This window comes from Silurus aristotelis, assembly GCF_946808225.1.
Source record: "Silurus aristotelis genome assembly, chromosome: 24".
Classification (NCBI taxonomy): Eukaryota; Metazoa; Chordata; class Actinopteri; order Siluriformes; family Siluridae; genus Silurus; species Silurus aristotelis.
The window spans coordinates 10,458,045-10,484,170 of NC_139597.1; the positions used below are offsets into that span (position 1 = coordinate 10,458,045).

Consider the following 26,126-nt stretch of genomic DNA (forward strand, 5'->3'; position numbering starts at 1 on the left):
TCACCCCTACAACTTCAACCCCTCAGCCCTAACCTCCACTCTCCTCCACTTCTCCTTTCCTTGCTGTCTCTGAAGACGTCTTCCTCCTCTCCTTCTTCTCCTTTAGCCAGCAGTAGCCCAATCTCCACCAGTACCCTGCTGGCTAACGATACCTGTGGCGGTCGTTGGAAACCCGGGCCTCGACCGATCCGGTATGAAATTCTGATTAATATCCACATACAGTATTTGATTTAGCACGTTTTACGCTGGATGCCCTTCCTAACATAACCCTCCCCATTTATCCAGGTTTGGACCAGCACTAGAGTGCACTGGCTTGTGCAACCATAATGGCTGGGTTGTTTAAATCCAACCTGTATAGGCCTTATATTTATTCGATATTTGAGTGCCTCTCATTTAGCACAGGGTCTTCTGTCCCATGACAAGATTTAGAAAAGTGTCTGGCAATATGATTTTCTGCAAGGTGGCATTTATTTGTCATTGTTGGAAGGATTTTCAGGGTCAGGGCTAAAGCTGTAGTTAAATTTCAGTTTTTGTGGTTTCCCAGTGAAGGGAAATAAAAGTCTAGTCTAGTGATGAAACAACTCTCCATGGTTCAAGACAACTTGCATTATAACAGCTATTAACTTGTTTTGGTGAACTTTACACATTAAATATGACGAAGTGAGGAAATAGTATATTACTCATAAATTAAACTTTGTAACTGTTGTCAAATTAAACACCTGCTACCAGTATTCTTTAGGTTACATATAATTTTAGCATAACAGTATACAGCTTTGATATTCTCAGTCCTACATTTAGATTCTCTGTACTTTTACTGTAAGAAGAAAAAAAAATCTTTAAAAATTAATCAAATCAGTGAAACAGTTTTAGTTGAAACCATTTATTTGCCATCTGCCAAGGTGACACATTTAACAGTGTACTGTATAAACACAGCTGCAATTTTACATGCCAAACCCCTAAAGATCTTACACCACTTCTCAATGATTGCAACAAACCGATGATACAATAAAAATTTATGAACTCTTATGAGATGGTGTTAATGGGGCACAGCCATTACTGGGCAGATGGTGATGAGAATACCAATTCCAAACTCAAAACACACTAAAAAGAAAATAACTATATTAATAAAAGTGTGTCTAAATAACCATCTGCAAGCATGGCATTAAATTCATATAATACAGGTAACAAAATAAATTCATAACATTCAAATTCTATAAATGCTTAATATACATTCTGATTCTGAATCACAGCATTTATCCAGGAGCTGAAGCACTTATGGCATTTCATAAATTAGTCTGAAAAAAAAGTCTAAATTTTAAACATATATTGTCTATCCCAAGATCAAGATCAAATTAAAAAATGCTTATCTTGTTCATTGTAATGTACATGCACAAATACTTTAACCCTGCTGCATTGTTTCCTTAAATATCTCTCCCTCTCGATGTAAAATATTTAATGTGAGTGAACATCATGTGTCTGTAACAAGTTTGAACTAAAGAATAACAAATTTTCTTCTGTGTACTGTCCAGTGCAGGTTGAAAATAAAGCTGACAAATTCAAGTGAGAGAACTTCCCCAAGAACAAAATAAAACTATTTGATACTAAACTATGGAGCAAAATAAGAAATAAACTGTTTTAATGGGAGAAGTGAAAAGATCCCAACTTTACACTACCAATGAAAGTGAACAGCAAAAAGATTCACCTGTGACAATGGCTACTTTAGCTCTTCCCTGAAAAACTAATCCACCATAAAACCTGGCTTTTTTATTTTAGCTTAGCTTAGCTCAGGGTCAAGACTAACTATTCCAAAAAAAAAAAAAAAAAAATCCATCCATCCATTTTGTAAAAGTAGTAAAATCTGATTGGATAATAAAACATCTAGATTTCCTCTGTGGCATCACTGCAGAAAACTATAGAAAAATTACTATACTCTGAAAATGTCCAACATACAGTAAATGGCAACAATGTCACTATATATTTTGCATGTCTTGGCGATTAGGCAGTTAAGCAAAATATAGCTTTGATAAATGTATGGAAACATACCAATGTTCGGAGGACAAAAATTTTATTACTAACGGAGCAGGTTTTCCTGACCTCAAACTAAATAAAAGCAACAGAGAAAGCAGGAACCTGTGAACTGTGCCTCAAGATGCCTTTGTGTTGCCTTTAGAATCAGAATTTGGACCAGACTTGGTATGTGTAAACTACAGTCAGTGACTACTTACAGTTTTTAGCATAGATCGAATCTTAAATGATATGTGTTTTATATAAGTAATTAAAATACAGCATGTTTAGCTGCCCTTTTGTGAAAATCTGTTTTTTTTTTTTTTTTTTTTTTTTTTTACAGCCTATTTGTAAAGCATTTGTGATAAGATCGTGGGATGGTGTCTGCTCCTAAATCTCCATAAAAAAGAGAGGAATTAATCAAATTGGAGTGGAAAGACATTTTGGATTATTGCAGCGGTTGGTCCAGCCTCCACCACAAGGGGGCAATAACGAGCAGCTTCTCATCCTCAGTAATAACCACGCCCCTTCTTTCTTCTCCTCTCGGGTGTAGCTTTATTCCTCCACTCATTTTATTTTTTTCTGGTCACTGAATGTCCTCCACATAATTAGCTGGGTAGAGTCCAACGTGGCCATCTTTCAGACGTCCTTTGCACCACCCCTGCTCATCCTCCTCTCCGATTTTAATAAATTCATCACCTTTCAGACAGAGAAAATGATGAGAATTAAGACAAAACAGTATTTACAAATACCAATGTATAATTGCATGAATGAGTAAATATTATATAATGTTGGTGGATTCTTTCATATCACTGAAATTCCCTTTTGCAGCCATTACGCTTCTTTACCTGCTTTGAAACTTAGCTCGTCCTGCTCCTGGCCCTCGTAGTCATAGAGAGCTCGGACAGGAACAGAAACTTTGGGAGAACATGGCTCCTTCTCAAAGGGATTTCCATTTTCATTAGTGTCCGCTGCAAAAGGGTTCCCTGTCTCCTCATCTGAGCAATCCTGTGTCTTCTCCACATTGCTGGTACTGTGGGAAAACAGAACATCACAGAACGATAAACAAATGACAGCTGTCAGAACAGGACGTGCAACACTCAGACGTCGAACATAACAGGCAAAAGAAACAGGAAGGCAGGAGGATACAGAGACAAGGGACAAAGTATAACAACCTTGAGTGAAAGAAACTAACGAACACAAAAACCCCAAGCAAAAGCCCAAGCACATGCCACAGTATCACCACTCAGAAGCTCAGGCTCTCCCTCCATGAACAGCATACCTGTTTATCATTGTGACATTTACAACTTTGATTACACCAGAATCCATCTAACATGCTGGTTCAAAACCACAAGGCAAATATCAGGCACTCAAGACCCGTCTGCATTCTTTTAAATGACCACAGAGGAGAAAAAGACAGAACACATGCGACAAATCGGACAAAAGTAAGAGCAGCGTTACAGTCAGATCATTTTGCATATTTGCTACAAGTTGATTAAAACTATGAATTAACTTTAGGTGTAAGAAATGTCTTATATAATATCTTATACGAAGCAGGTTTTCATTTCACATGCATGTCTAATGTAATTTTTACAATGATTCTAAAAAAATAAATAAAAAAATAAAAAAATAAAAAAACCAAAAGCTAAACAATTGCCATATTTTATTTCACCTATTAAACATTTATTTTTAGGATGCATAAATAAATCCGCATTATTTACTTTGCTTTAGTGCAGCAGTACTTAGTTGAAATATTTTGAAGCAATTTATTTAACAGCCCTAACCTAGAATCAATTATTTTTCCATGTGAAATCTCTGGTACTGATCAAAATAGGTCTGACTGAACAGCTGTATGGCTCCCACTTAGGTCAAACTGTGGACCAAAAACACAGGACACAGTGTGCACGTGTGTAAAACAACACATGATCTACACTGTGTAACCATGCAGAGAAAAAGAACAGAGGAAAAGAAAAGCAAAAAGATCGCAAACAAGACGGGCATGAGACAACAACGCAGCGAGGGAATGCAGATATGCAGCGAACAAGAGCGGAACAGTAGCAGGTGCTTTCTGTTCACCAACATTTTGGCAACAACTTCCTCTTTTTTCACACTGGCTGGGCTTCTGTTGGGCTGCTCTGCCGGCATTTCCTCTTCGTCTTCCTCATCGTCAAATGGGTTTAAGCCCACCGGTTCTGTGCTACTCGGCACAGTCAAGCTAATAATGTGAAGAGAAACAGGATTGTGACACATGCATACAACCTCTTGAGTCTGTTTGGACACTATGGCACCAGCTTCTACAGCAGTGCATTAAAAAGACATCAGAACAAAGATTAACAACTTCACAACAACAGAACAGTGTTTACAACAAGGCAACCAGCTCTTTTCTTTTTTACTGAGGAACTATAATATATTTGCTGTGCTGAGTGTTGCACTGTGCCTCATTAATATTTCAAGCAGTGGCCTGCCTCTACCCATATCATTTCTGGTGTCACAAAATGACAGCACTAAAGCTTTGCCTTAAGACACACTATAACCAGTGTGATCAGACAACGGTTAATTGTGTGACAGACCCACTTTAAATAAAGGAAAATTGGTCAATGGACAAATGAATGCGGTATTTTTTTCCCCCCACATTTCTCATTTTCTCGCTTTCAAATACACAGGTTTTATTGTTAGTCTTGCATCAAATCATCTTATCAGGTATGTCGAAATACAATGAAATTATTACTTAATTACTTAAGCATACACAACAAATGCATGAACGTAACTACAGACAGAATGAAAAGCTTCTGCCACATAGATGAGAAGTATAAATTTGAATAAATTAAATCTTTTGCTCAGAATTTATATATATATATATATATATAATCTTTGCACAATGTATTGTATATTACTATATATACCATATATTATTACCTACTGCACCTAATCACCCTCATCTCTGTATATATGGACCTCATGCCTTATTTATTAACTGTTATAGTAGATGCTAACTGCATTTTATTGGCACCTCGAACAATGACAATAAATTCGAATCTAATCTAATGTGTAATATACATTTTATATATATATATCATTTTTTACGGTGGGGAGGTAAAAATCATATATATATATATATATATATATATATATATATATATATATATATATATATATATATATATATATATATACACACACACACACACACACACACACACACAAGATTTTTACCTCCCCACCGTAAAAAATTATATATATATATATAAATAAAAAAATTTTAAGGTGGGAAGGTAAAAAATTTGTTTTTAAAGATAAGCTCCTATTTGTGGACGAGGCCCAATTCTAAACTGTGCCTACCGGGTTAAATAAAGGTTAAGCAGTTCTGGCATACTTCACATTCTTAAAGGGAACTCCCACTGCATATACACAGTTACAGAGGAGCTACTTTTAAATTGCCCTAGGAAATAGCCCACAGAGGCGTTATTGTCATAAGCGAGCATTTTTACACGCATTTCCATCTGTTTAACCAGTTGGCAGGGCTGATTATCTAATCTGTGCTGGAATAGGATGCTAAATTTCCTGTTTCATTTTAAATAAATGAGTCTATGCTTCCAAGGAAACACACTCCAAATATCACACACACACATCCTGTGTGGCCACTCTTTTAAAAGCTAACTCATACACTGCAAAGATCTGAAAAGTATATTAAAAGGGGACTAAGAAAAAATGAAATAAACACTCACTCATTAAAAAGAATTCAGGTAGGTATTTTTAAATTAAGCCTAAAATATGTATATGAACAAGATGTGCTTTTGGATATCTAGTTTTTAAAAAGCAGGGATTTGTAATAAAGAATCAACAACAAACAAACAAGAGTGTTGACTTTTCCACCTGCTGGTGAAGGGAGAACACTATGCCATTAAAATAATAGCTAAGTAAACAAGATATGTTTTGTAAAATGCATATAGAACAGCTTAGGTATGCCTGAACATAAACCTTTATTGTTTGAGTAAAAGAGCTTGTGTTCAACACCGTCATTATGCTTCCAGTGCACTCCAGATTTTGACATTTGAAAAATGCTAGATTTTCCTTTAAGGCCTGATTCCACAACTGTGCAGCTCCACACAGATGATCGTTATTTTGGCATCCTAAATTCTGAATGAAACATTACCCTCTGTGTAAACACTGATACTTACTAACTCTCATAGTTGAGTATAAATGAAGAAACTACAACAAAGGGACTCTTTTTAATTGAGGGAGAGGAATATACCGGTTACCTGTTACTGGTCTTGGCTGCTCGTTCTCCAGTTTGACTGATGCCTGTAAGCATTACTTCATCGCTTGGCTTCTTTTTTTCTCTCCGACTCAGTGTTCGGTTTAAGTCTACAGACCACTCCTAGTAACACACACACACACACACACACACACACACACACACACACACACACACGTCAATAATAAAACAGAAAACTAAATAAGCACACATGCACTGCACACACTGTGATGAAGCAGCTTAGTAAATCTTCACCGAGCAAAAGATAATTGAATATGAGAAATACAGTCTGAGCTAGGCCAGCATAATTCTGCACCAATCACAAAACTGTGTATGTGTATGTAAATGTATTACACAAAAAATTTTATTTATTTGTTTTACCAAATGAAATTACAAAATGATTTTGCTAGATAAAACCTGCTTGGTAAGACGAAACATTTGACATGTTCTTATTGATTTTATTGACACCAAATGACACTTTTAGAGGACAATATCACCCATAAAAAAGTCTCTGGTAAGGAAGCGGTTAAGTAAATAATTGGATACGGTGCAAATCCCACCTACTAAGCTACAATTGGCTCCTTAATGGCTTACAAAATAGACTTCAGAGAGCAGCTGACAAAACACCTATTCAAAGAAAAAACCTAAAGGTTAAAAAGCATCAAACTTGTCCTTATTCAGAGAGCACATGTGCAGAATAATTACTGTTTCCCACTGATTTGTTTATCAGTTTGACTTTGCTGTTGATTTCTACATTAAATCCTATCTTGTGCTTTGGCTTCTGTCAGGCCATACAGTATATGTGCAGAAAAATCCTTTGTGCAAGAACGCACATGAAATGTTGCACATACTGTGACCGGATTTTGGGTGTTAATTTAAAGCGAAGAAGCTATGTAATGTATTTTTTTTCCCCAACTGCAAAAAACAGCTGTCAGCAACTGGAGACAGAATTAGCACATTCATCATTGTGTTGTAACCTAGGTTGCCAGGTTGACTAGAAATGTGATTAATTTGGTTATAAAATAAATGGCTAAAAACTGATTTTACAGCAATACAAAATAAATATGGGAGGTGGTACATCACACCTATTATTGGTTGCTCATTAGGACTTAAAATTTCTGTTGTCAAATTAGAACAGATAAAAAAATTCCACACAAGCATACACACAGGCAAATATTACAAAATGTAAACTTCATAAAACGCTACAATGGACCTTTCTCTTATGGAAATGTGACTGTGCTTAATCCACCTTCTGGATTAAAGAGGGAGGAGTGCGGTAGTCAGGAAAATACCAGACTTCTTGGGAAATAACACCATTTAGCAGCAGGTTACACGCTGATCTGCAGTCTATAACAGAGGTTGTTTCTTGATTGAAGGCTGAGCCACATGCTGTGTTCTGAAGCTGGAATGTGAGGCTATAATTATTGCACTTTTTCCTATTAAAATTGAACGAAAATGACCTTAGACTGAGACGACCATTCACAATGTCTCTGACACACCAATTTAAACATCATGAACGAAAACTAAAAACTTGATTAACTGACTGTGTGTAAAGAGATTTTGGTGACTTTGGGACAAAAAAGTGCCATAATTCACACTGTTCATTCAACAGTTTAAGTAATTTGCCCATTTTATATTTGGTAACTGGTTATAGTAATATTACAAAATACATGTTTCTTACTTGGTTAATTTTATGGCTTAATTTTTTCATTGTTGCTACTGCAATGCACAGACCGCATGTGGTGTGTGCAAAAAAAGCACAAGCTGAAAATGTATGGTCACTGTTCACAGCAAATATGTTGGTGCTCTGTGTCTCCCATGCCACTTAAATGTCAGTTTATTATATAGAGACCCATTTCTGATGTACACTATTTATATTCAGCTGTTTTCCCCCCGTCATATTTGCAGGTCACAGGTGTATAAAAAACTGAAAAAAATAAAAAACAAGAGGGGAAAAAAAAAAATATTCATTATGCACTTAATGAAAACAGATGCAAATTCTAGGGAGATCCTGGCAGACTGGTTCTCTCTCTTCCTACAGCTCAACTGATACCAGAAGCTAAAATTTCTCTAAACAAAAAAAAAGTCTTCTTTTACAGATTGTTTAAAAAGGCAAGAGTTTCCTCAAAGTAACTGCCTTCGAAGATTTGAGACTCTCTATTTGTCTCAAATATACAAGTCTGACCAGTTTTCTGCATTCTATTGCTTTTGCTACAGTGACTTATAGTGAGTGTGTGTGTGTGTGTGTGTGTGTGTGTGTGTGTGTGTGTAAGAGTGTGTGTGTGTACCTCAAACTGAGGCCAGTTCATAGGCATCCCCGGACCATGGTTAGCACGGAACCATTTCAGATCTTCCTCTGTGTCCGCTGCCTGGATCGTGTCCTCCAGTGTCCGATACACATCCTGGAACCTGAGTGATGAAAGACACAATCAGGACATCACACAGTGCAACAGGTACTCTGATAAATAAATACTTAAATCAATAAATAAAAAAAAATACAGAACTTGTCATTTGGTGGTTAGAAAAGTAGTCTAAGACCTAAGGCCTATTTATACCACAGTAGGGCAGAATTCTTAAATCTGATTGGTCAGAAGTTTTATATACAGCATGGCTGTGACAGTAGTTTCTGACTATAAAATGAATAAAAGGTTAATAATAATGTGCTGATTTTCATATATTATTGTTTCAAAGTGGTGTGGTGATGTTTCGATTGTTTTAGGTATAAGTGTTTCAACATTTATTTTAGGTTTATGGAAGAACATTGGCTTTAAGCACTTTGCAACAATCATGTTACAATTTCTTGGGAAAATTACAAGCTGTGTGTTTTTTTTTAATTGAGGTTGAGATAGCGTGTTTGAAATTAACAAAAAATAAATAACAAAACATTTTATTTCTCTGCTTGAGAGAAGAATTAACAGTAGTAACCTGTGGGTCTGGATTATTATTTTTTTGAGCTCTAATCTGCCCTTTAGTAAATATATTTGTTAATGCAGCACTAAATGTACATATGTGAAATATGTGCCCAAGCAGTATCTGTGTATGCAAATAAACACACTGCCATGCATAAAGTGTACAGTGCATCTCTCTTACTTGTGATTGGAAGCTAAGTCAAGGTGCTGTTTGACCTCCAGCAGGACCTCTTTGAAAAATTGCAGTCTGTTGTCCTCAAACTGCTGCCACTGTTCAAACACCTGCTCCATGTTCTCCATGTACTGAGGTGTAACCTTATCCAAGTCATCCAGGGCCTTCTCATAGCGCTCCTTAGTCTGATGTGTCCAACATAGACAAACATTCAAACCTGTACATTACATAATGTCTTCTGTTCCAATTTCACACACAAGCAAAGTGAACAACTGCCATATGTTTTATATTATTGACAAAATGTTATACTGGACAGAGTTTATTATTAAGAATTTGTGTCATTATTTTATATCCTCTGGATTAAGGCTAATACATGGCATTGAGAATCTACCTGCAAAACCAGCAAAAACATTTCAGATAACATTATGCTATTATCTCTTCTGTAAACTCTTTGCTGGAGAAAGTGATTAAGTCTCACCTTACAAATGCACAGTGTAGTGCAATCAGCTTTATAATGGCACACAAAGTGAATATTACTAGGGAAAATCAAATATTAAATATTTAAACTAATAATGTTTTGAATGTTTAGAAAAAAAATTGCCAGTCCTTTTTTTTTTTTATTGTTTTGCTAATCACATTTAAAAAAATTAAGACAGTCACATAAATTACACAAATTACTATCCACCTGACTGTCTTTTATATGTATTTGCAAACATGCCTGCATAAATAAACATATATACACACACACACACACACACACACACACACACACACACACACACACACACACACACACAGAGAGAAACACACAGAGACCTTTTGGACATCCTGCTGGCACTTCTCTACTTTGTCTTGCAGCTTTTTCTGGGCCTCTGGATTGTTGCTCTCCATCTTGCTGCTGTTCTCCCTGCTTGTGGCCAACTTCTCTTCCTTGCAGGCTGTGTGGTAGGCCTTCTTCATTGTGTCCACCTGAAGAAACAGGGAGCGTGTGCTCATAAAATCAATAACACCATAATACCTGTGCTTTTGCACTGACACACTGGTTCGTACCAAAATGTAAAAGTAAATTGTACAATAGTGTCTCTTCTGGAATGGCCAGGAATTCAGCAAGTCACTATCTGTAAATCAGTACATTAAAACTCACTGATATAACAAATAACTAGAGTGCCACACAAACTTGAACACACAGTTGAAGTTAATAAAGAATTAAACAAATAGTCCAGTATTTTAACAGCTCAAACAACCACTCTCAGACACTGCAGTGGACAGTGTGTCCATCATTTAACTACAGATTTACAGCTTTGCACTCAGTTAATAGTATATTTTAGCTGAGCCAACAGTTCACCTATATAAGCACATTTAAAAACATGGACCTGAACACTTTTGTAGTGGAAAAGCACTAAATATCTCTAGTTTATGTAGAAGCACCCTGTTAATAAAATAAAAATTTAGAAATTGAAAGCTATTGGTGTAAATCAAAACATGACCTGTTAATACGGTTGTTTCGCTAACCATGCATTCTGTCACAGAAGTAGGGACTGTGTCCAATAACACAGGAACGTGAGTGAGTATCTTTATTAAAGAGTCAAGACATATCTAGAAATCTGTGACAAATTAATCTCCATTTAGGGAAAAATTATATTTTGTTTGTGGTGTCAGGCTGTACCTCTTTAAGTTTCTTGGCCCAAGGTTTTTGAGCTTTGCGATAGCCATCCTCTGCCTCTTTGGTTTCCTTGAACCCTCCGATCATCTGCTTGTGATAGGCATCTTTCTGCCAGTTTTTCACTTTTTCAAAGTCCTCAGCCATGAGCACACCCTTTATCTCCATGTGGAGATCACTGACCTTCTCCGCTTCTGTCATCAGGGCACACCAGGCCCGCTCCACTGTCCCATACTGAGGTCCTGCAATAAAATAGCACATTGTACAAAATCAGCCCAACATGATTATTTAGCTTTAAGTATGAGCGACACACTCTCAGCCTTAAAGGCACTAATCAACAACACAAGGACTTAGAGGAAAAAAACGGTTTAGTGCCAAAATGTATTTTCCTCCCAATCACAATGAAGTAAACAAATCAATTCAGGATGTTCTATAACTCAACCAATCTGCAGAGCGAAAAATAATGCTACCAATTCAGAGGTCACCTTACAGAGAAAAATAACTGCAGTACGTAATCTTGTTAATAAAAAACTGATAACTGAGGGAGTGTCTATAACAGGATTGGCTTTTTGCCTGGAATGTTTCAGCTATTCCTTACAGCCCAGTAAGGTCCTCACCTTTGTCTATTAGTTGTCTCCAACGCTTGGCCCATTCAGTCAATTGCTGTGCGTATGCCTTTTCGATGCGAGCTCGCTCATGAACACAGTTCATTATGTCATTACACAGACGATTCCCGTCGTCCACCCGCTTTACAGCCCGTTTGTAATTCCCAACCTGGGTTGCAGAGAAAGAAATAAAGATAACAGTCGTGCCAATTGTCGAACTGGAAATAAGCAATATGATGTGCATGAGTATATATTACCTCCCAAAAACTGTCACTGGAGACATCATTCATAGAGTCAGTGTAGTCAGACATGGCTGCGTTTTTGGATTATCTGAAAAAGGAAACAAAACATATTTTGTTCATGTATATTTGCATCTCGTCATCATGTCCCTCTGACGTTTGCATCAAAAAGGTTTCAAGGAACGTTGCATGCAAATTGTTAGGAGGTTTTCCTATCCGGCTCGAAGGACCAAATGTTAGGAAGCTTTCCTATCTAGTTTCTCACTATCTAGTATGCGCTGATCAGGGGATTGTACTCGCCCCAGCGCATCAGTAAAAACAGGATACAGGATTCAGAACACTACTTTACTGGGTATAGAATTGATTGTATATGAGGTGATTCTTACTGTCTTCTGCTAGCTCCTGTTAAGTGGGTAACGTGATGCTGAATGCATGCAGCAGCTCTGTGTTCTGGCCTTTTATACTCTTGGTGGAGGACGGTGTACTGTGATGTCATGGGTAGCTTGTCATTGCTTGGTAAACTGTATATCTGCCACTAGTGGTGAAGCATGGAAATACAACTAGGAATCCTTTCTTACACAAATCATTCGGGGATTTTTCAATGTGAAAACTTTAAATATAAAGTATGATAAAGCATGGTTTCTGCAGTAACTCTGCACTGAGATGGTTATAACTTTCTCCACCTGTGCCGTCCTTGAAATCTCAGACAATGTGTCATTGAGAGTTCTAGGCTGTTTAGCATTTGTAGGGTAGTATTTCAAAGTAGCTAAGTGGTGTGCTGCCAAAAGGCAGTGTACAATAGCACGAGGCATGAGGAAATCTGCTCCTAACATTATTCTTGCAAGAGCAACTGTGACACACTCATACGAACATGAAGAGATATCTGTCACAGGCTTAATGAGAGACATTTTTCCAGAGGAAGTGATGAAAAATCCTGCCATTCTTACAGCACCGCTGCCCGTTCGACACTGATTTACACAACATTAGTCATACACACACACACACACACACACTTTGCTGCACACCCGCTGATGGACCTTATCAGAGCAGCAGCAGGGAAATTCATACTTTCCATGATTATATTTCTAAAGCAGTATTATATGAAGCCAGGTATAAGTGGAGAAGCACATGGAGAAAAGTAGAGGAAAGATTTATTTAATCACCTTATTTATGCAAGTCAGTCATATGGGGTCAGTGTGTTTATAGGCGCAGCAACAATCGACAAAGCATGACCCTGAGTCATTGTACAGTTTTCACATATACACAGACACACAGATTCGATTCGAACAAAAAGATTTATGCACATATTTTGAAAAATGAACTCCTGGCTCCTGAATATTTTAGTATAGATGCAAACAGTATAAACATGCTTGGTCAGCTACATTTAGATGATGGAAATAAGCAGAAAAGAGGCAGACCAAAAAGGGGAAAGGATGTGTTCTGAGATTAAAAAAAATAATAATAAAAAAAAAAAAAATCAGCGGTGTGCAAGTTTTTGAGAAAAAAAAAAAAGAATAAAGATTTGTGTAAGAGAGTAAATATTTTTTGGAAGCCACTAAGTCAGAAAGCAGATGCACTAACATACAGGTTTTGTCATTCAGAGCCCACCCATGAAAACCTTTTCCATTGCTTGGACAAGCACTGCAACGGAACACCACTGACAGAGACTCCTCTGTGACACTCATCCACATCCATTCAAGCATCATTTCCTCTCTGCCTCAGACAATCTCACCCATCCAAAGCAGTGTCAGCTCCCAGCAGGGCTTTCCCCTGCTAAGCGTATTCACACTCATTAATCTTTTAGTTCATTTTGTGTGGCTTGTTTTCACAGTGCAAGTACCAAAAAGAAGATGAAGGAATTAAGAGAAGTAATTCTGAGGTAATTCACAAGTAAGGCAATATAGTCTGAAAGGATATCGACATCTCTATCTATCCATCCATCCATCCTCTTTCATAATTGATTATCCTATAAATACACTAATGAAAAAAAGATAAACAAAGCTTTTGGCAAATTCATGTAAATCACTGAAATTTACCAGCAACGCATAATAATAAAATAAAAAGATTATAGAAGCTAAAAAATAAGAATAGAATACAGACAAAAGTATTGGAACTTCTGACATTTCCAGTCATATGTGATTCTTCCCCAAACTGCTATCCAAAGTTGGAGGCACACCATTGTATAGGATGTCTTTAATTGACTAGGAGACCCAAACCTGTTCCTGCAGGACACTGCCCCTGTGCACAAAGCCAGCTCCATAAAGATATGGTTCACATGGATTAGAGTGGAAAATCTTAAATAGCTTGCGATAGATCTCTGATTCTGAACACCTCTGGGATTAATTTAAATGCTGACTGCACCTCCTCACCCTACATCAGTACCTGACTTTATGAAGGCCCTTGTGGCTGAATGAGAACAAATTACCACAACAACAATCCAAAATCTAGTAAGACATCTTCCCAGGAATATAGAGGTTAACTACTGCTAACAGCAAATCTTTTGGTCTTATGGTAAAATATGTGGCCTGCAACCCACAAAAATACAGGAGATTCTATGAGATTCCTGCACCTACAGTAAATAAAGGTTAAATCTCTTTCAGATTGCATGGTTCGGAACCCAGACCACCCCTTTTTGTGGAACAGCACCCTCAGGCAATCATATATAACATTTACTTAGTCGTTCATAAAACATTTACTCTTAAGTTACTTACATACCTTCCACATTGAACAAACGTCCGAAAGGAAGGGGGGGAACCCGGAATATTTACAAAAGAATTAATGAATTTTAAGGTAAACCAATGTTAATCAGGTGTTCACACAGAATACTGAAAGCAACCAATCTTGGAGAATACACCGCTACTATTAAATGTCCCAAAAACCTTACATATTGTTACAGTGCTACAGCCTAGTCCTTTGGCTCAGTTTGTTCCCTGTAACTTAGCAGAGCTGCCAACAATGGTAACAAAAACAATCCAACAAGCGAAGAGAATGTTTTTTAAACCTAAATACTTCAGTATATGGAGTGTGGGAGGTATAGCATACTCCCTGTCAATCACAGCGACACCAGCAAACTGTGGATCTCTGCAAGCTTATGTTTATGTCCAGGTGATTTTTGCTGCCCTGTGACAAACCAACAAATTAAGAAGTTGGCCTTGACTGGATTTATGATTTATGTGTCTCTGAGGAAGCACATGCCAGCTGTGGCATATTAAGAGAGAAAAACGTTATCAGCTAACCTATAAAAATATATTCAGCATGAAAATTATGTCAAATTTCTCGAAGGGTTTATAAAGCTGCAAGGCATTTGTTCGGATTTCTCTACAATGCTCACTGATTGAGTGGACTGCCAATAACTTATGTCTGAAAGAGCGCCCTGATCTACGATTGCACACACTCATTCATTCAGGTCTGCTTAGTCTACTTGGCAGATATATGCATTCATTGTGCTTGAGCAATCATTTTAAAAACGCTTGAGTAAAGAGGGAAGTTCAACTCATCATTAATGATTCTTGCAAAGTTCTGGCCATACCTGGCTACATGTGTTTGCATTAGCATCAACAGTTACTGCTTTGCCATGTGGTATCTATTTGACTGTAGTCTGGGGTGTTTGGTTTGGATTACAGTAAACCTCACATGGTTTCTTTACACATAGTTATACTCTGTTTCTATTTCTGGCTTCACCAGTTTGACACATATGTAAAGCTGTCATTTACTGCACAATTAAACTGAATAGCCATTACAACAAATTAAATATATTGGTGATATATGTCAAGATAAAATGGCTAAGCCTGGTGAACGTGCATGTGTCCATTAATAATATTACACTGCTGTTTTATCAAGTTATTGCCAACTCTATTAGTACCCAAAATATTCTCTCTCTATCACATGCCACAAATAGCATTATAGGTGCTCATATATTTATCACAGTCAGGAGTTTCCCTTAAAGCAAAAACAGTAATAAAGCCATTCGAAAGACTGATAATTATAAGTTTGTCTGCTTTGGCTGATTCATCACCTTTCTTAGTAATATTATCTTGAATCAGCAGCTTCTTGAAGTTCCCTCCTACTGAACACAAACACACTTTTACATCCTTGGCAACAGTGACGCTTAGTTACAAAAACACTGTTGAAGATCCTCAAAACACTAACAGAGCAGCTACATTCTACACAGGACTGTGCTAACCCTAGCCCTTGATCAAAACTTCCACACTGGCTTATGGTTTTAAGTAGGGCTTCTGCTTACTGATTATTTTAGTAATTGCGTATTCTACGATTATTCCATCGATTAATCAGAAGTCCTTTTTCTTTATTAAAGAGCAATACTTAATTAAGAAAATAAGGCAGATCTCTTAATCAAGAAGTAATTGGTTTTTCTTTTTTAGAAAAATTGACATTTATTGCCGAAATTGCATAAACTAATATTTGTAAAAACTAAACCCATTTGGCACACTTAACCATATTACCATATTTTCCGGACTATAAGCCGCTACTTTTTTCCCACCCATTGAACCCCGTGGCTTAAACAATGAAGCGGGTCATTTATGGATTTTTCCTGGGTTTTTACCAGTTTTTCACAGCATCAGGAGAAAAGATTTTTAAACGTACAACGATGCCAAAAGAAAAACTGTTTTTGGAAATTGTTGTGAAGGAAGGAGGAAGACAGTGAACAATGACATTCTTGGTAGGCTACTGTTTAGATACAAGCCATGTAACAGACACTGTCTTTCGTTAAAGCCTGTGTAAAGTTCATTAGTTTCAGTGTAGACACCTGCGGCTTATAGACAGGTGCAGCTTATTTATGTTCAAAATAAAAATCGTTGTCAAATTCAGTGGGTGCGGCTTATACATGGGTGCGCTTAATAGTCCGGAAATTACGGTACATAAAAATGCAAATACAGTTGCTTTAAAAAAAAAAATTTGCACGAGATTTAATACAAAAATACGCAGCACCATGATGTAGTTTTCTGGTTTTCCACATGATAAATGACTGTGTTTGTCGCCAGCTTTATAAAACGTGCCCCACTACCTGCTCTACACGGCCACTGCCCAGGGACTTTATCAACACACTGTACATAAACAAAAAATATAAAAATCTATTTAATATACATTAAAAACGGTATCCACACCGTACAGTGTTTTCTTTATGATTTAGTCTGAAATGATCGCAATCTTTGGAAACTTTCTGCCGCTTTTTTTGACTGAATCTTCTCTGCACCTCTCGCTGTTTTCTCCCCGTTCCCCAATTTTTTTCCCCATTCTCCAACGTTTTCTGTGTTACATGTCCAGAGCGCTTCAGAGTTTAGCAGGTGGTTAGTTATAACCTGTAATAACATTGTATTTAATATTTTCATTTAGACCAGGTATTCCTGTGTTACTTACATACATTTTATTTTAATTAAATCTTCCAAAATGTACAAAGCTCAACCAAGCATGGAGAAGAATGTGTCTAATTTAAACAAGTTTAGAACATTTGGTGTATTAAGCTTTTTTTGTTGATTTAAATATGCAAATATCTGTAACCCAATGCTTTTCACAGGGCCACAGTTCTGTCTTTTTGTTTAGATTAGCACTTCCTATTTAGAACCTGATCAAAGTCATCTCACTCAGACGGATTTGGACCAGAGCTAGTTACTATGTTTGGGCCCCGGGTTTGAACACTGTGTTACCACTTGTAAAATGTAACTGCATCAGAAAGAACTGCACTAAAAACATGTCATGGTCTATAATTAGACAGGTTCTAAAATACTTTCATTCCAAAAATGAGTGCGGCCAAATGACAAATATGAAACCTGATACACTGATCAGAATAACCAACATTGCAATACACGATGGTGTAAAAAAGTGTTTTCCCCCTTCCTGATTTCTTATATTTTAATGTTTCAGATCTTCAAACTAAATTAAATTAGTAAAAGATAACACAAGTGAACACAATATGCAGTTTTTAGATTAATGTTTTTAAAATTGAGGGAAAACAAAATCCAAAACTACATGAACTTGTGTGAAAAAGTGTTTGCCCCTAAACCTAATAACTGGTTAGGGCACCCTTAGCAGCAACAACTGCAATCAAGTGTTTGCGATAACTTGCACGGAGTCTGTTTCAGCACTGTGGAGGAATTTTGGTCCACTTATATATATGCAGATTTGTTGTAATTTAGCCACATTGGAAGGTTTTCGAGCATAAACCGACCTTTTAAGGTCATGCCACAGCATCTCAATAGGATTCAGGTCAGGACTTTGACTAGGCCACTCCAAAGTCTTCATTTTGTTTTTCTTCAGCCATTCAGAGGTGGACTTGCTGGTGTGTTTTAGATCATTGTCCTGCTGCAGAACCCAAGTTCGCTTCAGATTGAGGTCACGAACAGATGGCTGGACATTCTCCTTCAGGATTTTTTGGTAAACAGCACAATTCATGGTTCCATTTATCAAAGAAGTCTTCCAGGTCCTGAAGCAGCAAAACAGCCCCAGACCATCACACTACCACCACCATATTTTACTGTTGGTATGATGTTCTTTTTCTGAAATGCGGTGTTACTTTTACGTGAGACGTAATGGGACACACACCTTCCAAAAAGTAAACTTTTGTCTTGTCAGTCCACAGAGTATTTTCCTAAAAGTCTTGGGGATCATCAAGATGTTTTCTGGCAAAACTAAAATGAGCCTTTCTGTTCTTTTTGCTCAGCAGCGATTTTCGTCTTGGAACTCTGCCATGTAGACCATTTTTGCCCAGTCTCTTTCTTATGGTGGAGTCATGAACACTGACCTTAACTGAGGCAAGTAAAGCCTGCAGTTCTTTGGATGTTGTTGTGGGGTCTTTTGTGATCTCTTGGATGAGTCGTCGCTGTGCTCTTGGGGTAATTCTGGTCGGCCAGTCACTCCTGGGAAGGTTCGCCACTGTTCCATGTTTTTGCCATTTGTGACTAATGGTTCTCGCTGTGGTTCACTGGAGTCCCAAAGCTTTAGAAATGGCTTTATAACCTTTTCCAGACTTATAGATCTCAATCACTTTCTTTCTCATTTGTTTTTGAATTTCTTTGAATCTCAGCATGATGTCTAGCTTTTGAGGATCTTTTAGTCTACTTCACTTTGTCAGGCATTTCCTATTTAAGAGATGTCTTGATTGTGAACAGGTGTGGCAGTAATCAGGCCTGGGTGTGGCTAAAGAAATAGAACTCAGGTGTGATAAACCACAGTTTAACAGGGGGGCATACACTTTTTCACACAGGGCTATGTAGTTTTGGATTTTGTTTTGCTTCAATAATTTTGCTTTTACTAATAGTAAAAGATAACACAATATAATATTAATAAACACTTTTTCACACCACTGAATAATAAGTTAGATAGTTAATATAGACTGAGGAGAACAACTGTGTAAATGATTACTTGTAATAGTGTTTTTTTTTGTTTTTGTTTTTTTAGTATTTCAAACCAGGACAAATACCTTTGGAGGTCATAACGGAAAATGGAGGTGAAACAGTATTGCAACACTACAACAATACAAATATATATTGTCAAGATTTACATTTTATAAATAAAAGTAATTGGGTTCTTCCCCAAACTTTTACCACAAATCTGAATGCACACAACTTTACTGGATGTCTGTGGCAGCAGACAGCATTAAATTTTCCCAGCACTTAATCTCAGAGACCTTAACCAGATTGTTTAAGGTTTTGTAAGGTGAGGGGATGCCTGAGGAATGGAGTAGGAGGGTGCTGGTACTGCTTTTTAAGAATAAGGGAGGTGTGCGGAAATGCAGTAACTTCAGGGGAATTAAGTTGATCAGTCACACAATAAAGTTATAGGAAAGAGTAGTGGGAGCCAGGCTAAGAGCAGAAGTGATTATCTGTGAGCAACAGTATGGTTTCATGCTGAGGAAGAGCATCACAGATGCATTATTTGCTATGAGAATGTTGATGGAGAAGTATAGAGAAGGTCAGAAGGAGTTGCATTGTGTGTTTGTGGTTTTACAGAAAGTGTATGACAGGGTGCCGAGAGAGGAGTTGTGGTATTGTATGCAGAAGTCAGGTGTGGCAGAGAAGTACGTAATGGTGGTGCAGGACATGTATGAGGACAGTGTGACAGCAGTGAAGTGTGCAGTAGGAACGACAGACTGGTTCAAGGTGAAGGTTGGATTACATCAAGGATCAGCTCTGAGCCCTTTCCTGTTTGCAGGGGTGATGGACAGGTTGACAAAGACTCCATGGACTATGATGTTTGCAGATGATATTGTGATTTGTTGTGAAAGAAAGGAGCAGGTTGAGAAGAGCCTAAAGAGGGTGGAGGTACGTGCTGGAGAGAAGGGGAATGAAAGTCAGTAGGAGTAAGACAGAGTCCGTGTGTGTGAATGAGAGGGAGGGAAGCGGAGTAGTGTGGTTGCAGGGACAAGAGGTGGTGAAGGTGGAGGAGTTTAGGTACCTGGGTCAACGGTGCAAAGTAATAGAGTCTGAGAGCAGTGAAGAAAAGAGTGCAGGCAGGGTGGAGTGGGTGGAGATGAGTGGCAGAAGTGATTTGTGATAGAAGCGTGTCTGCAAGAGTGAAAGGGAAAGTTTATAGGACTGTGGTGAGACCTGCGATGCTATCTGATTTAGAGACAGTGGCATTGAGTAAAAGACAGGAGGTGGAGCTGGAGGTAGCAGAGCTGAAGATATAAACAGGATTATAAATTAGTTTATTAGAGGGACAGCGCATGTAGGACATTTTGGAGACAAGGTGAGAGAGGCGAGATTGAGATGGTTTGGACATGTGCAAAGGAGGGACACGGGGTATATTGGTAGGAGAATGCTAAGGTTGGCACTGCCAAGAAGGATGAAAAGAGGAAAGCCAAGGAGGAGGTTTATGGATGTGGTGAAGGAAGACATGCAGATATCAGTAAGAACGTTACTAACACCCTTGTAGCTTAATAAACATAAATCTGCCACACAGATCAATGTTTTCTGAGATGTTTTTCTGATCACCACAATTGTTCAAAGTGTTCATTCAAATTACTGCAGCCTCTCTGTCAGTTGAAAACAGTCTGGCCATTCTCAAATGATCTCTCTCATCAACACATCAACAAGCCATTTCCATAAACAGAACTGCTGCTCACTGGATGTTCATTGCACCATTCTGAATAAAATCTAAAAACCGATGTGCACAAAAAGTCCCAGGAGATATAAACATATCTCTCTGGCACGACTGGCACCAACAATAATGCCTCAGTCATAATGAGTAAGATCACATATTCCAAAAATCTCCTGTCCTGTATCTGCAAGTTTTTGCACTGCAATGCTGCCACATGAATTGGTTATTTAGTGTACAGGGATTTCAAATAAACGGAAATACAGATATGATGTTGTGAAATACATCATCCTGCTGTGAAAAAAAAGAGGAACAAAATATATAAAAATCTAGCAAATATGTATGACTTGTTTAAGCGTGTAAATCATGGAATGAATTTGAGAAAAAAAAAATAGTGACAATGAATGCCACACAAATGAGACAGAAAACCGTCTGGAAGCTGTCATATTGAAAAACACCCATATAGAAAACTCTGAGACAAACTCTGACACAATTACAACAGTATCCTCACAGCAACAATTCGCAGTCTTTTAACGAGTGTAATGAGGAAAAAACTCAAAAATGCCCAGCACTCAATAAGCCTTATTATAATTTCCCATTATGCAGCAGGATTCTTAAGAAATAACGACACAGAAAGCAATCACAGGCCCCTACTTGGAGTACTCAATCACGTGAGCATTGTGTATAAGACCTGTGTGTGAAAACACTGATAAGCTGTGAAGTCACAGACACGCATGATTAATGTAAGTTCCCTGTGTGCTACACCTCAAACCTGTGCAGATTCCACACACACTACGATTACATTTATCAGACCAACTAAATTTTTAAGGATCTGGTTTATGTTTTAGAGTGTCTGGGGAGAAATCACGGCGCCTTATCACAAAGTAATGCATATTTGGCTGAGCTTCCCAGAAACCATGTTGGGGCTGAGAATTGAGGGCTTGATGTTCTTAGATCACAGGCCTTTTCTACCTATTTCTATTGGAGGAAAGCGTTATTTTCATATTATCGCCATCACACTTGCTGAAAATATATTTTAGAAAATGTGACCACAAAAGTCAGACTTTTACAAAAATATTTAGATAGATAGATCGCTAGATAGATCGAGACCAATTTCTTATAATTCATTTACATAATACAGTATGTAATTGTATATAAAAATCCTTAATCATTTGGACATCATATCTCCCCATCTCCATCCTACTCCACCAACTAAAGTAATTCAATTAACCAAAAACTTCAAACATGACATCGCACTACACTTAGACCTTGTTTTTAAATAGTGAATAAAAAAAACATACTAAACATATTTTCACCAAAATGGCTAACTATTGTAGCTTCTGGTCATACTTTATATTCGTAAAACTCACTGGTGCATGAAGACAATCCGAGAGAGTTAAAGTGCATTTCCAAACAGAAAAAGCACCAAGCACTTCACAAGTGTCATCATTGATCACAAAAAGCTAAACTACTGGCTTATGGCCATTAGAAATAATTTTTATAAATGGATCATTAATTTCTATTTTACTCCACCACAAATACATTTGCCTACAAGTAAAGAGCTTGAGTAAACGAGTAAACTCGGAATAACTGTGGTAATCAAATTATGGTGCAAGGCAACTGGAAGCAGGGAAACAAATAACGAATAACGTCAATAAGAAGAGCTAAACAAAATCTATGACAATGATTCACAGCCGCCCAGATATTTCACATTTTTAAAACTTCAACCCTCCAAAATATATTTGAACCAGGATTGTATTGTGCAAGAACCTCTTCAGAAAAATCTTTCCCAATATTAATCTGCATGATCCCTTACACAGGGAATATAATGTGTCAAATCTGTTATCTTAAGTTTATATCATTTCTAATTTCACTTTTATCTTCTTGAATTTTGTTATTGACTTTTCAAGAATTACACAACAGGGAGCTCCCATGAGGAAACCTCACAAGTAGTTTTTTTTTTTTACCTTATTGGGAAATTTCTCTTTTGTTCCTGTGGGAATGAAAGTCGGCCAAAGTTCACTGACCCTACATGACCTCTTATTAATTCCCGAGACCAATTCCGAGTGAGTGTCCTTCGTGCAGCTGTACTGTCAGCTATGTGTAGAAGACATTTGTGGGAATATTATCAGACATTTCTGTAAAACTACACAGCCTGTGCTGCAAATATTCCCCTGTGTTTCAGTCAGCACCCCCAGCTGCTGCAGCTGCCACAGTCCACAACCAAAGAAAATCTCTGTACAGTGGCTTCGGTTCATGAGACACAAAATAATCTTATAAACTTCAAAGGTAACTGTTCTGCCATTTTACTCAAGTTTCCAAAAAACACACACGATGGTAGCTGTGCGATTGATAGTGAATGATGGAACGATGGTAATTGAGTGAATGATGATAAAAGATAGAACGATGGTAGTTGTGTGATAAGATAGAAAATTGAACGACAGTAGCTGTGTGATTGGATTGATGAATGGTTGCATGTGTGACTGCTGATGGAACGATGGCAGTGGTGTGATTGATAATGAGTGATGGAATGAGGGTGGCTGGGTGTTTGATGATACATGAAGAGGTAACTGTAAGCCAATGAGGACACATCTACCCTTCTCTCACCTACTCAGCATTCCAGTACCGATGGAAATAAGAGGACGTCATAATGAAGGGAAACACTATAAATAACAAAGAGGGGAAAAGTTGCAGATCACCACAGCTGTGGGCTTTTCCAGCTTACTTCCTGATTCCCCGTAAACTCTTAGCCTGATGCTTTTATGCTCAACAAAAGCAGGAACCACTGGGGCACAAGGGTGCTTTCACTTCTTCCTAAAACATATTGCTGTTTGTGGGCTGTAGAGCCTTTTTTTTTTTTTTTTATTGTAATCACCGTATAATTACCAACCTATAAATTGTTTGCTTCGAATGTTTCTAGTCAAGGTTACACTTTTATCGCAGTTAAGATTAACACAAGTTAACAAACACAGGCTTAGATTGTACTGCCATTTTTAGTACTGACAGCTGTTTCCCATCCTTCAAGGTTATGTATTACAAGGGAGACTAAATTGCTTTAAAAGACAAACTTCTCATTAATACAGACTCTGTATATAATAAAAAATAATGTAAGCTCCTCTCAGAGAGATCAATACATGAAAAACCTAACCTAAGGGGTACACTCTGGATAAATACACTGTCAAGAAAGTATTGACAGCAGACATAGGGCTCGTCTAAAACGCCTCAATACTCCCTTAAGAAGGTCACTACATCAGGTATAGAACAAGATCTCCTACACCTGAATAGTGCACTAGATGTCCAGCAGGGGCTGATTTGGTATTACCCCATTTAAAACGTTCACATTGCCCTGCCCCGCCTTTCTAAGCCTGGTTTAGTCAGGTCTCGCAATACAAAACAAAAATATATATTATCAAGCAGTAAAACGCAATAAATAAAAAATGTAATAAGATTAGTAAGTCGGGATGTTACACGTTATGAAGTGGTGCCATGAAACAAGCATGGTTTCTATACTGAACATATATACGTTGGGTAAAAATGTTAGACCTGGTATAAGTATTCGACATTTTTTCCATCCAAACACTCAATAAAACAGCTCCTACACCTTCATTTCTAGCTGAACATGGGACTAGAGGGCTGGATCTCCAACAAGCCCAGACCCTGTTTCACTGAGGTGAGCAACACTGACATGTACTGCCATGTTCGACCATTTTACAAGTTTCTATTCTCTCCTTTATCCTTCTCCGAGCTGTTAAAAAGCCGAAATAACATTTCTATCGACTTTAAACAGACAGCCTGGTTTGTTAGACAGACGTTATCGTTTTTTTTTTTTTTTTAAACATTGAATCACCGTTTAACGCAGCTAAACTGGCTAGCGACTAACCGTAGCTTTCTATTCACAACTTCCAACAGACTTACACACTCAAAAATAGAATCTTAATGACAAAAACCGCCCCAGGCTCATTCTAAACGTGGTGTGAGGTATCTTTTTTTACCTTGGTACAACCTGAAGGATGAAAATGTGTCGAAATACGGTGGTTTGTTTGATCTGTTCGTCAGCTCTGCTCCTGTTCCTCATAACCACTCCATGGCCGAATGCCTGCAGAGGCAGCAGGACTCGGATCTCGTGACTCGTCAACGAATCGACTCAATTTTAGGAGAGTCAATTAAACGACATAAGGCTTTTGCCAAGCGATCCAAAATCACATTTCTATTTAAATAAAATGATTATCTTATGAATTATCCATTTATATGGTTTATGGTGCTTAAAGAAATTAATCTTAATCGAGATGTTTAAGTGAATCATAATGCTCAGTCCCAGCAGGAGCCTCCTCTGGCAGGCAGGGATGCCAGATTTAAACATATTCATACATCATGATTTATTATTTAATACAAAAATTGCAAATTAGTTCTGCTTTATTTAATTTATTTACTTTATTGTTTTGGTGCTTAAATAAAGAGGACTCCTGAAGGAGTAGTTAAAAATGAATAAAGTGAATTGTAATGCTCGATCCCAACAGAATCATCTTTTGGCAAGAAGGATTGCCAGATTTATTCACATTCACCCATCATCATTATTACATACCCTAAAGCAGGGGTAACCAACCTTTTTGAAACTGACAGCTACTTCTTGGGTACCGATTAATGTGAAGGGCTACCAGTTTGAAACACACTTCTGAAATACAAATTTACCTTTAATTATATGTTATTATTAATAATGAATGATATTTATCTATGTGAAGACACTGATCATGATCATGACTTCTCACAATAATTATCATCAATGATTTAACAAGGTAGGAAACAGATAGATGCTGCTCACTGGTAGGTGGCGCTATGGTGAGCTATTTTTAGAAAAGGCCCGCAGGCGACTCGTGGTCCTTGCAGGCGACCTGGTGCCTGTGGGCACCATGTTGGTGACCCCTGCTCTAAAGATTATACATTGTAAAAAGAAGTACAGTATATGCAGAATTAACTATACATATCGAAGCAAACTTTGGTTTCCATTGTCATTTGTTTGTCGAACAGGAGAAACCTTGGATGATTCAGGAGAACAGAAGAAGGCCCTGGAACATTTACTTTTGTACCTATGTTGAATAGGCCAGAGGTGGAAAAAGTACACATATCCTTCACTTAAGTAAAAGTACAGATACTCATGTTTTTAAAGACTCTGGTAAAAGTTAAAGTACTGACTATACTTTTTTTTTTTTTTACTCAAGTTAAAGTAAAGA

At 37.5% G+C, this 26,126-nt stretch overlaps 2 protein-coding genes across 4 annotated transcripts in view; both read right to left on the reverse strand.

Annotated features, from left to right (window-relative positions):
• cct2 (chaperonin containing TCP1, subunit 2 (beta)) overlaps positions 1-26,126 on the reverse strand; it is a 92,053-nt gene that overhangs the window by 59,506 nt on the left and 6,421 nt on the right. The gene's annotated exons all lie outside the window — the stretch shown is intronic.
• Positions 865-25,222, reverse strand: pacsin2 (protein kinase C and casein kinase substrate in neurons 2). 3 transcript variants are annotated; one of them, XM_083528573.1, is made up of 11 exons: positions 24,891-25,222; positions 11,863-11,935; positions 11,618-11,774; positions 11,007-11,242; positions 10,157-10,309; positions 9,350-9,525; positions 8,548-8,668; positions 6,264-6,382; positions 4,085-4,219; positions 2,853-3,037; positions 865-2,703 (listed from the first exon to the last, which is right to left on the reverse strand). In XM_083528573.1, the coding sequence occupies exons 2-11, from the start codon at positions 11,914-11,916 to the stop codon at positions 2,591-2,593; spliced, it is 1,449 nt and encodes a 482-aa protein (XP_083384699.1). In that variant the 5' UTR covers positions 11,917-11,935; positions 24,891-25,222; the 3' UTR covers positions 865-2,590. The 3 variants fall into 3 exon arrangements, with proteins under 3 accessions (XP_083384699.1, XP_083384700.1, XP_083384701.1); XM_083528574.1 differs by lacking the exon at positions 24,891-25,222 and adding an exon at positions 12,381-13,764 and having other exon boundaries at positions 11,863-12,097; XM_083528575.1 differs by lacking the exon at positions 4,085-4,219 and having other exon boundaries at positions 24,891-25,194.

What these genes read in the sequence shown, in the direction of transcription:
- pacsin2 (XM_083528573.1), bottom strand. Translation starts at nt 11,916, where the DNA reads ATGTCTGACTACACTGACTCTATGAATGATGTCTCCAGTGACAGTTTT. An exon ending in GAGACAACTAATAGACAAAG is followed by an intron (nt 11,243 to 11,617) that starts GTGAGGACCTTA and finishes ATTTTATTGCAG; the next exon opens with GACCTCAGTATGGGACAGTG. An exon ending in GACTTAGCTTCCAATCACAA is followed by an intron (nt 8,669 to 9,349) that starts GTAAGAGAGATG and finishes TTCATCACTCAG; the next exon opens with GTTCCAGGATGTGTATCGGA.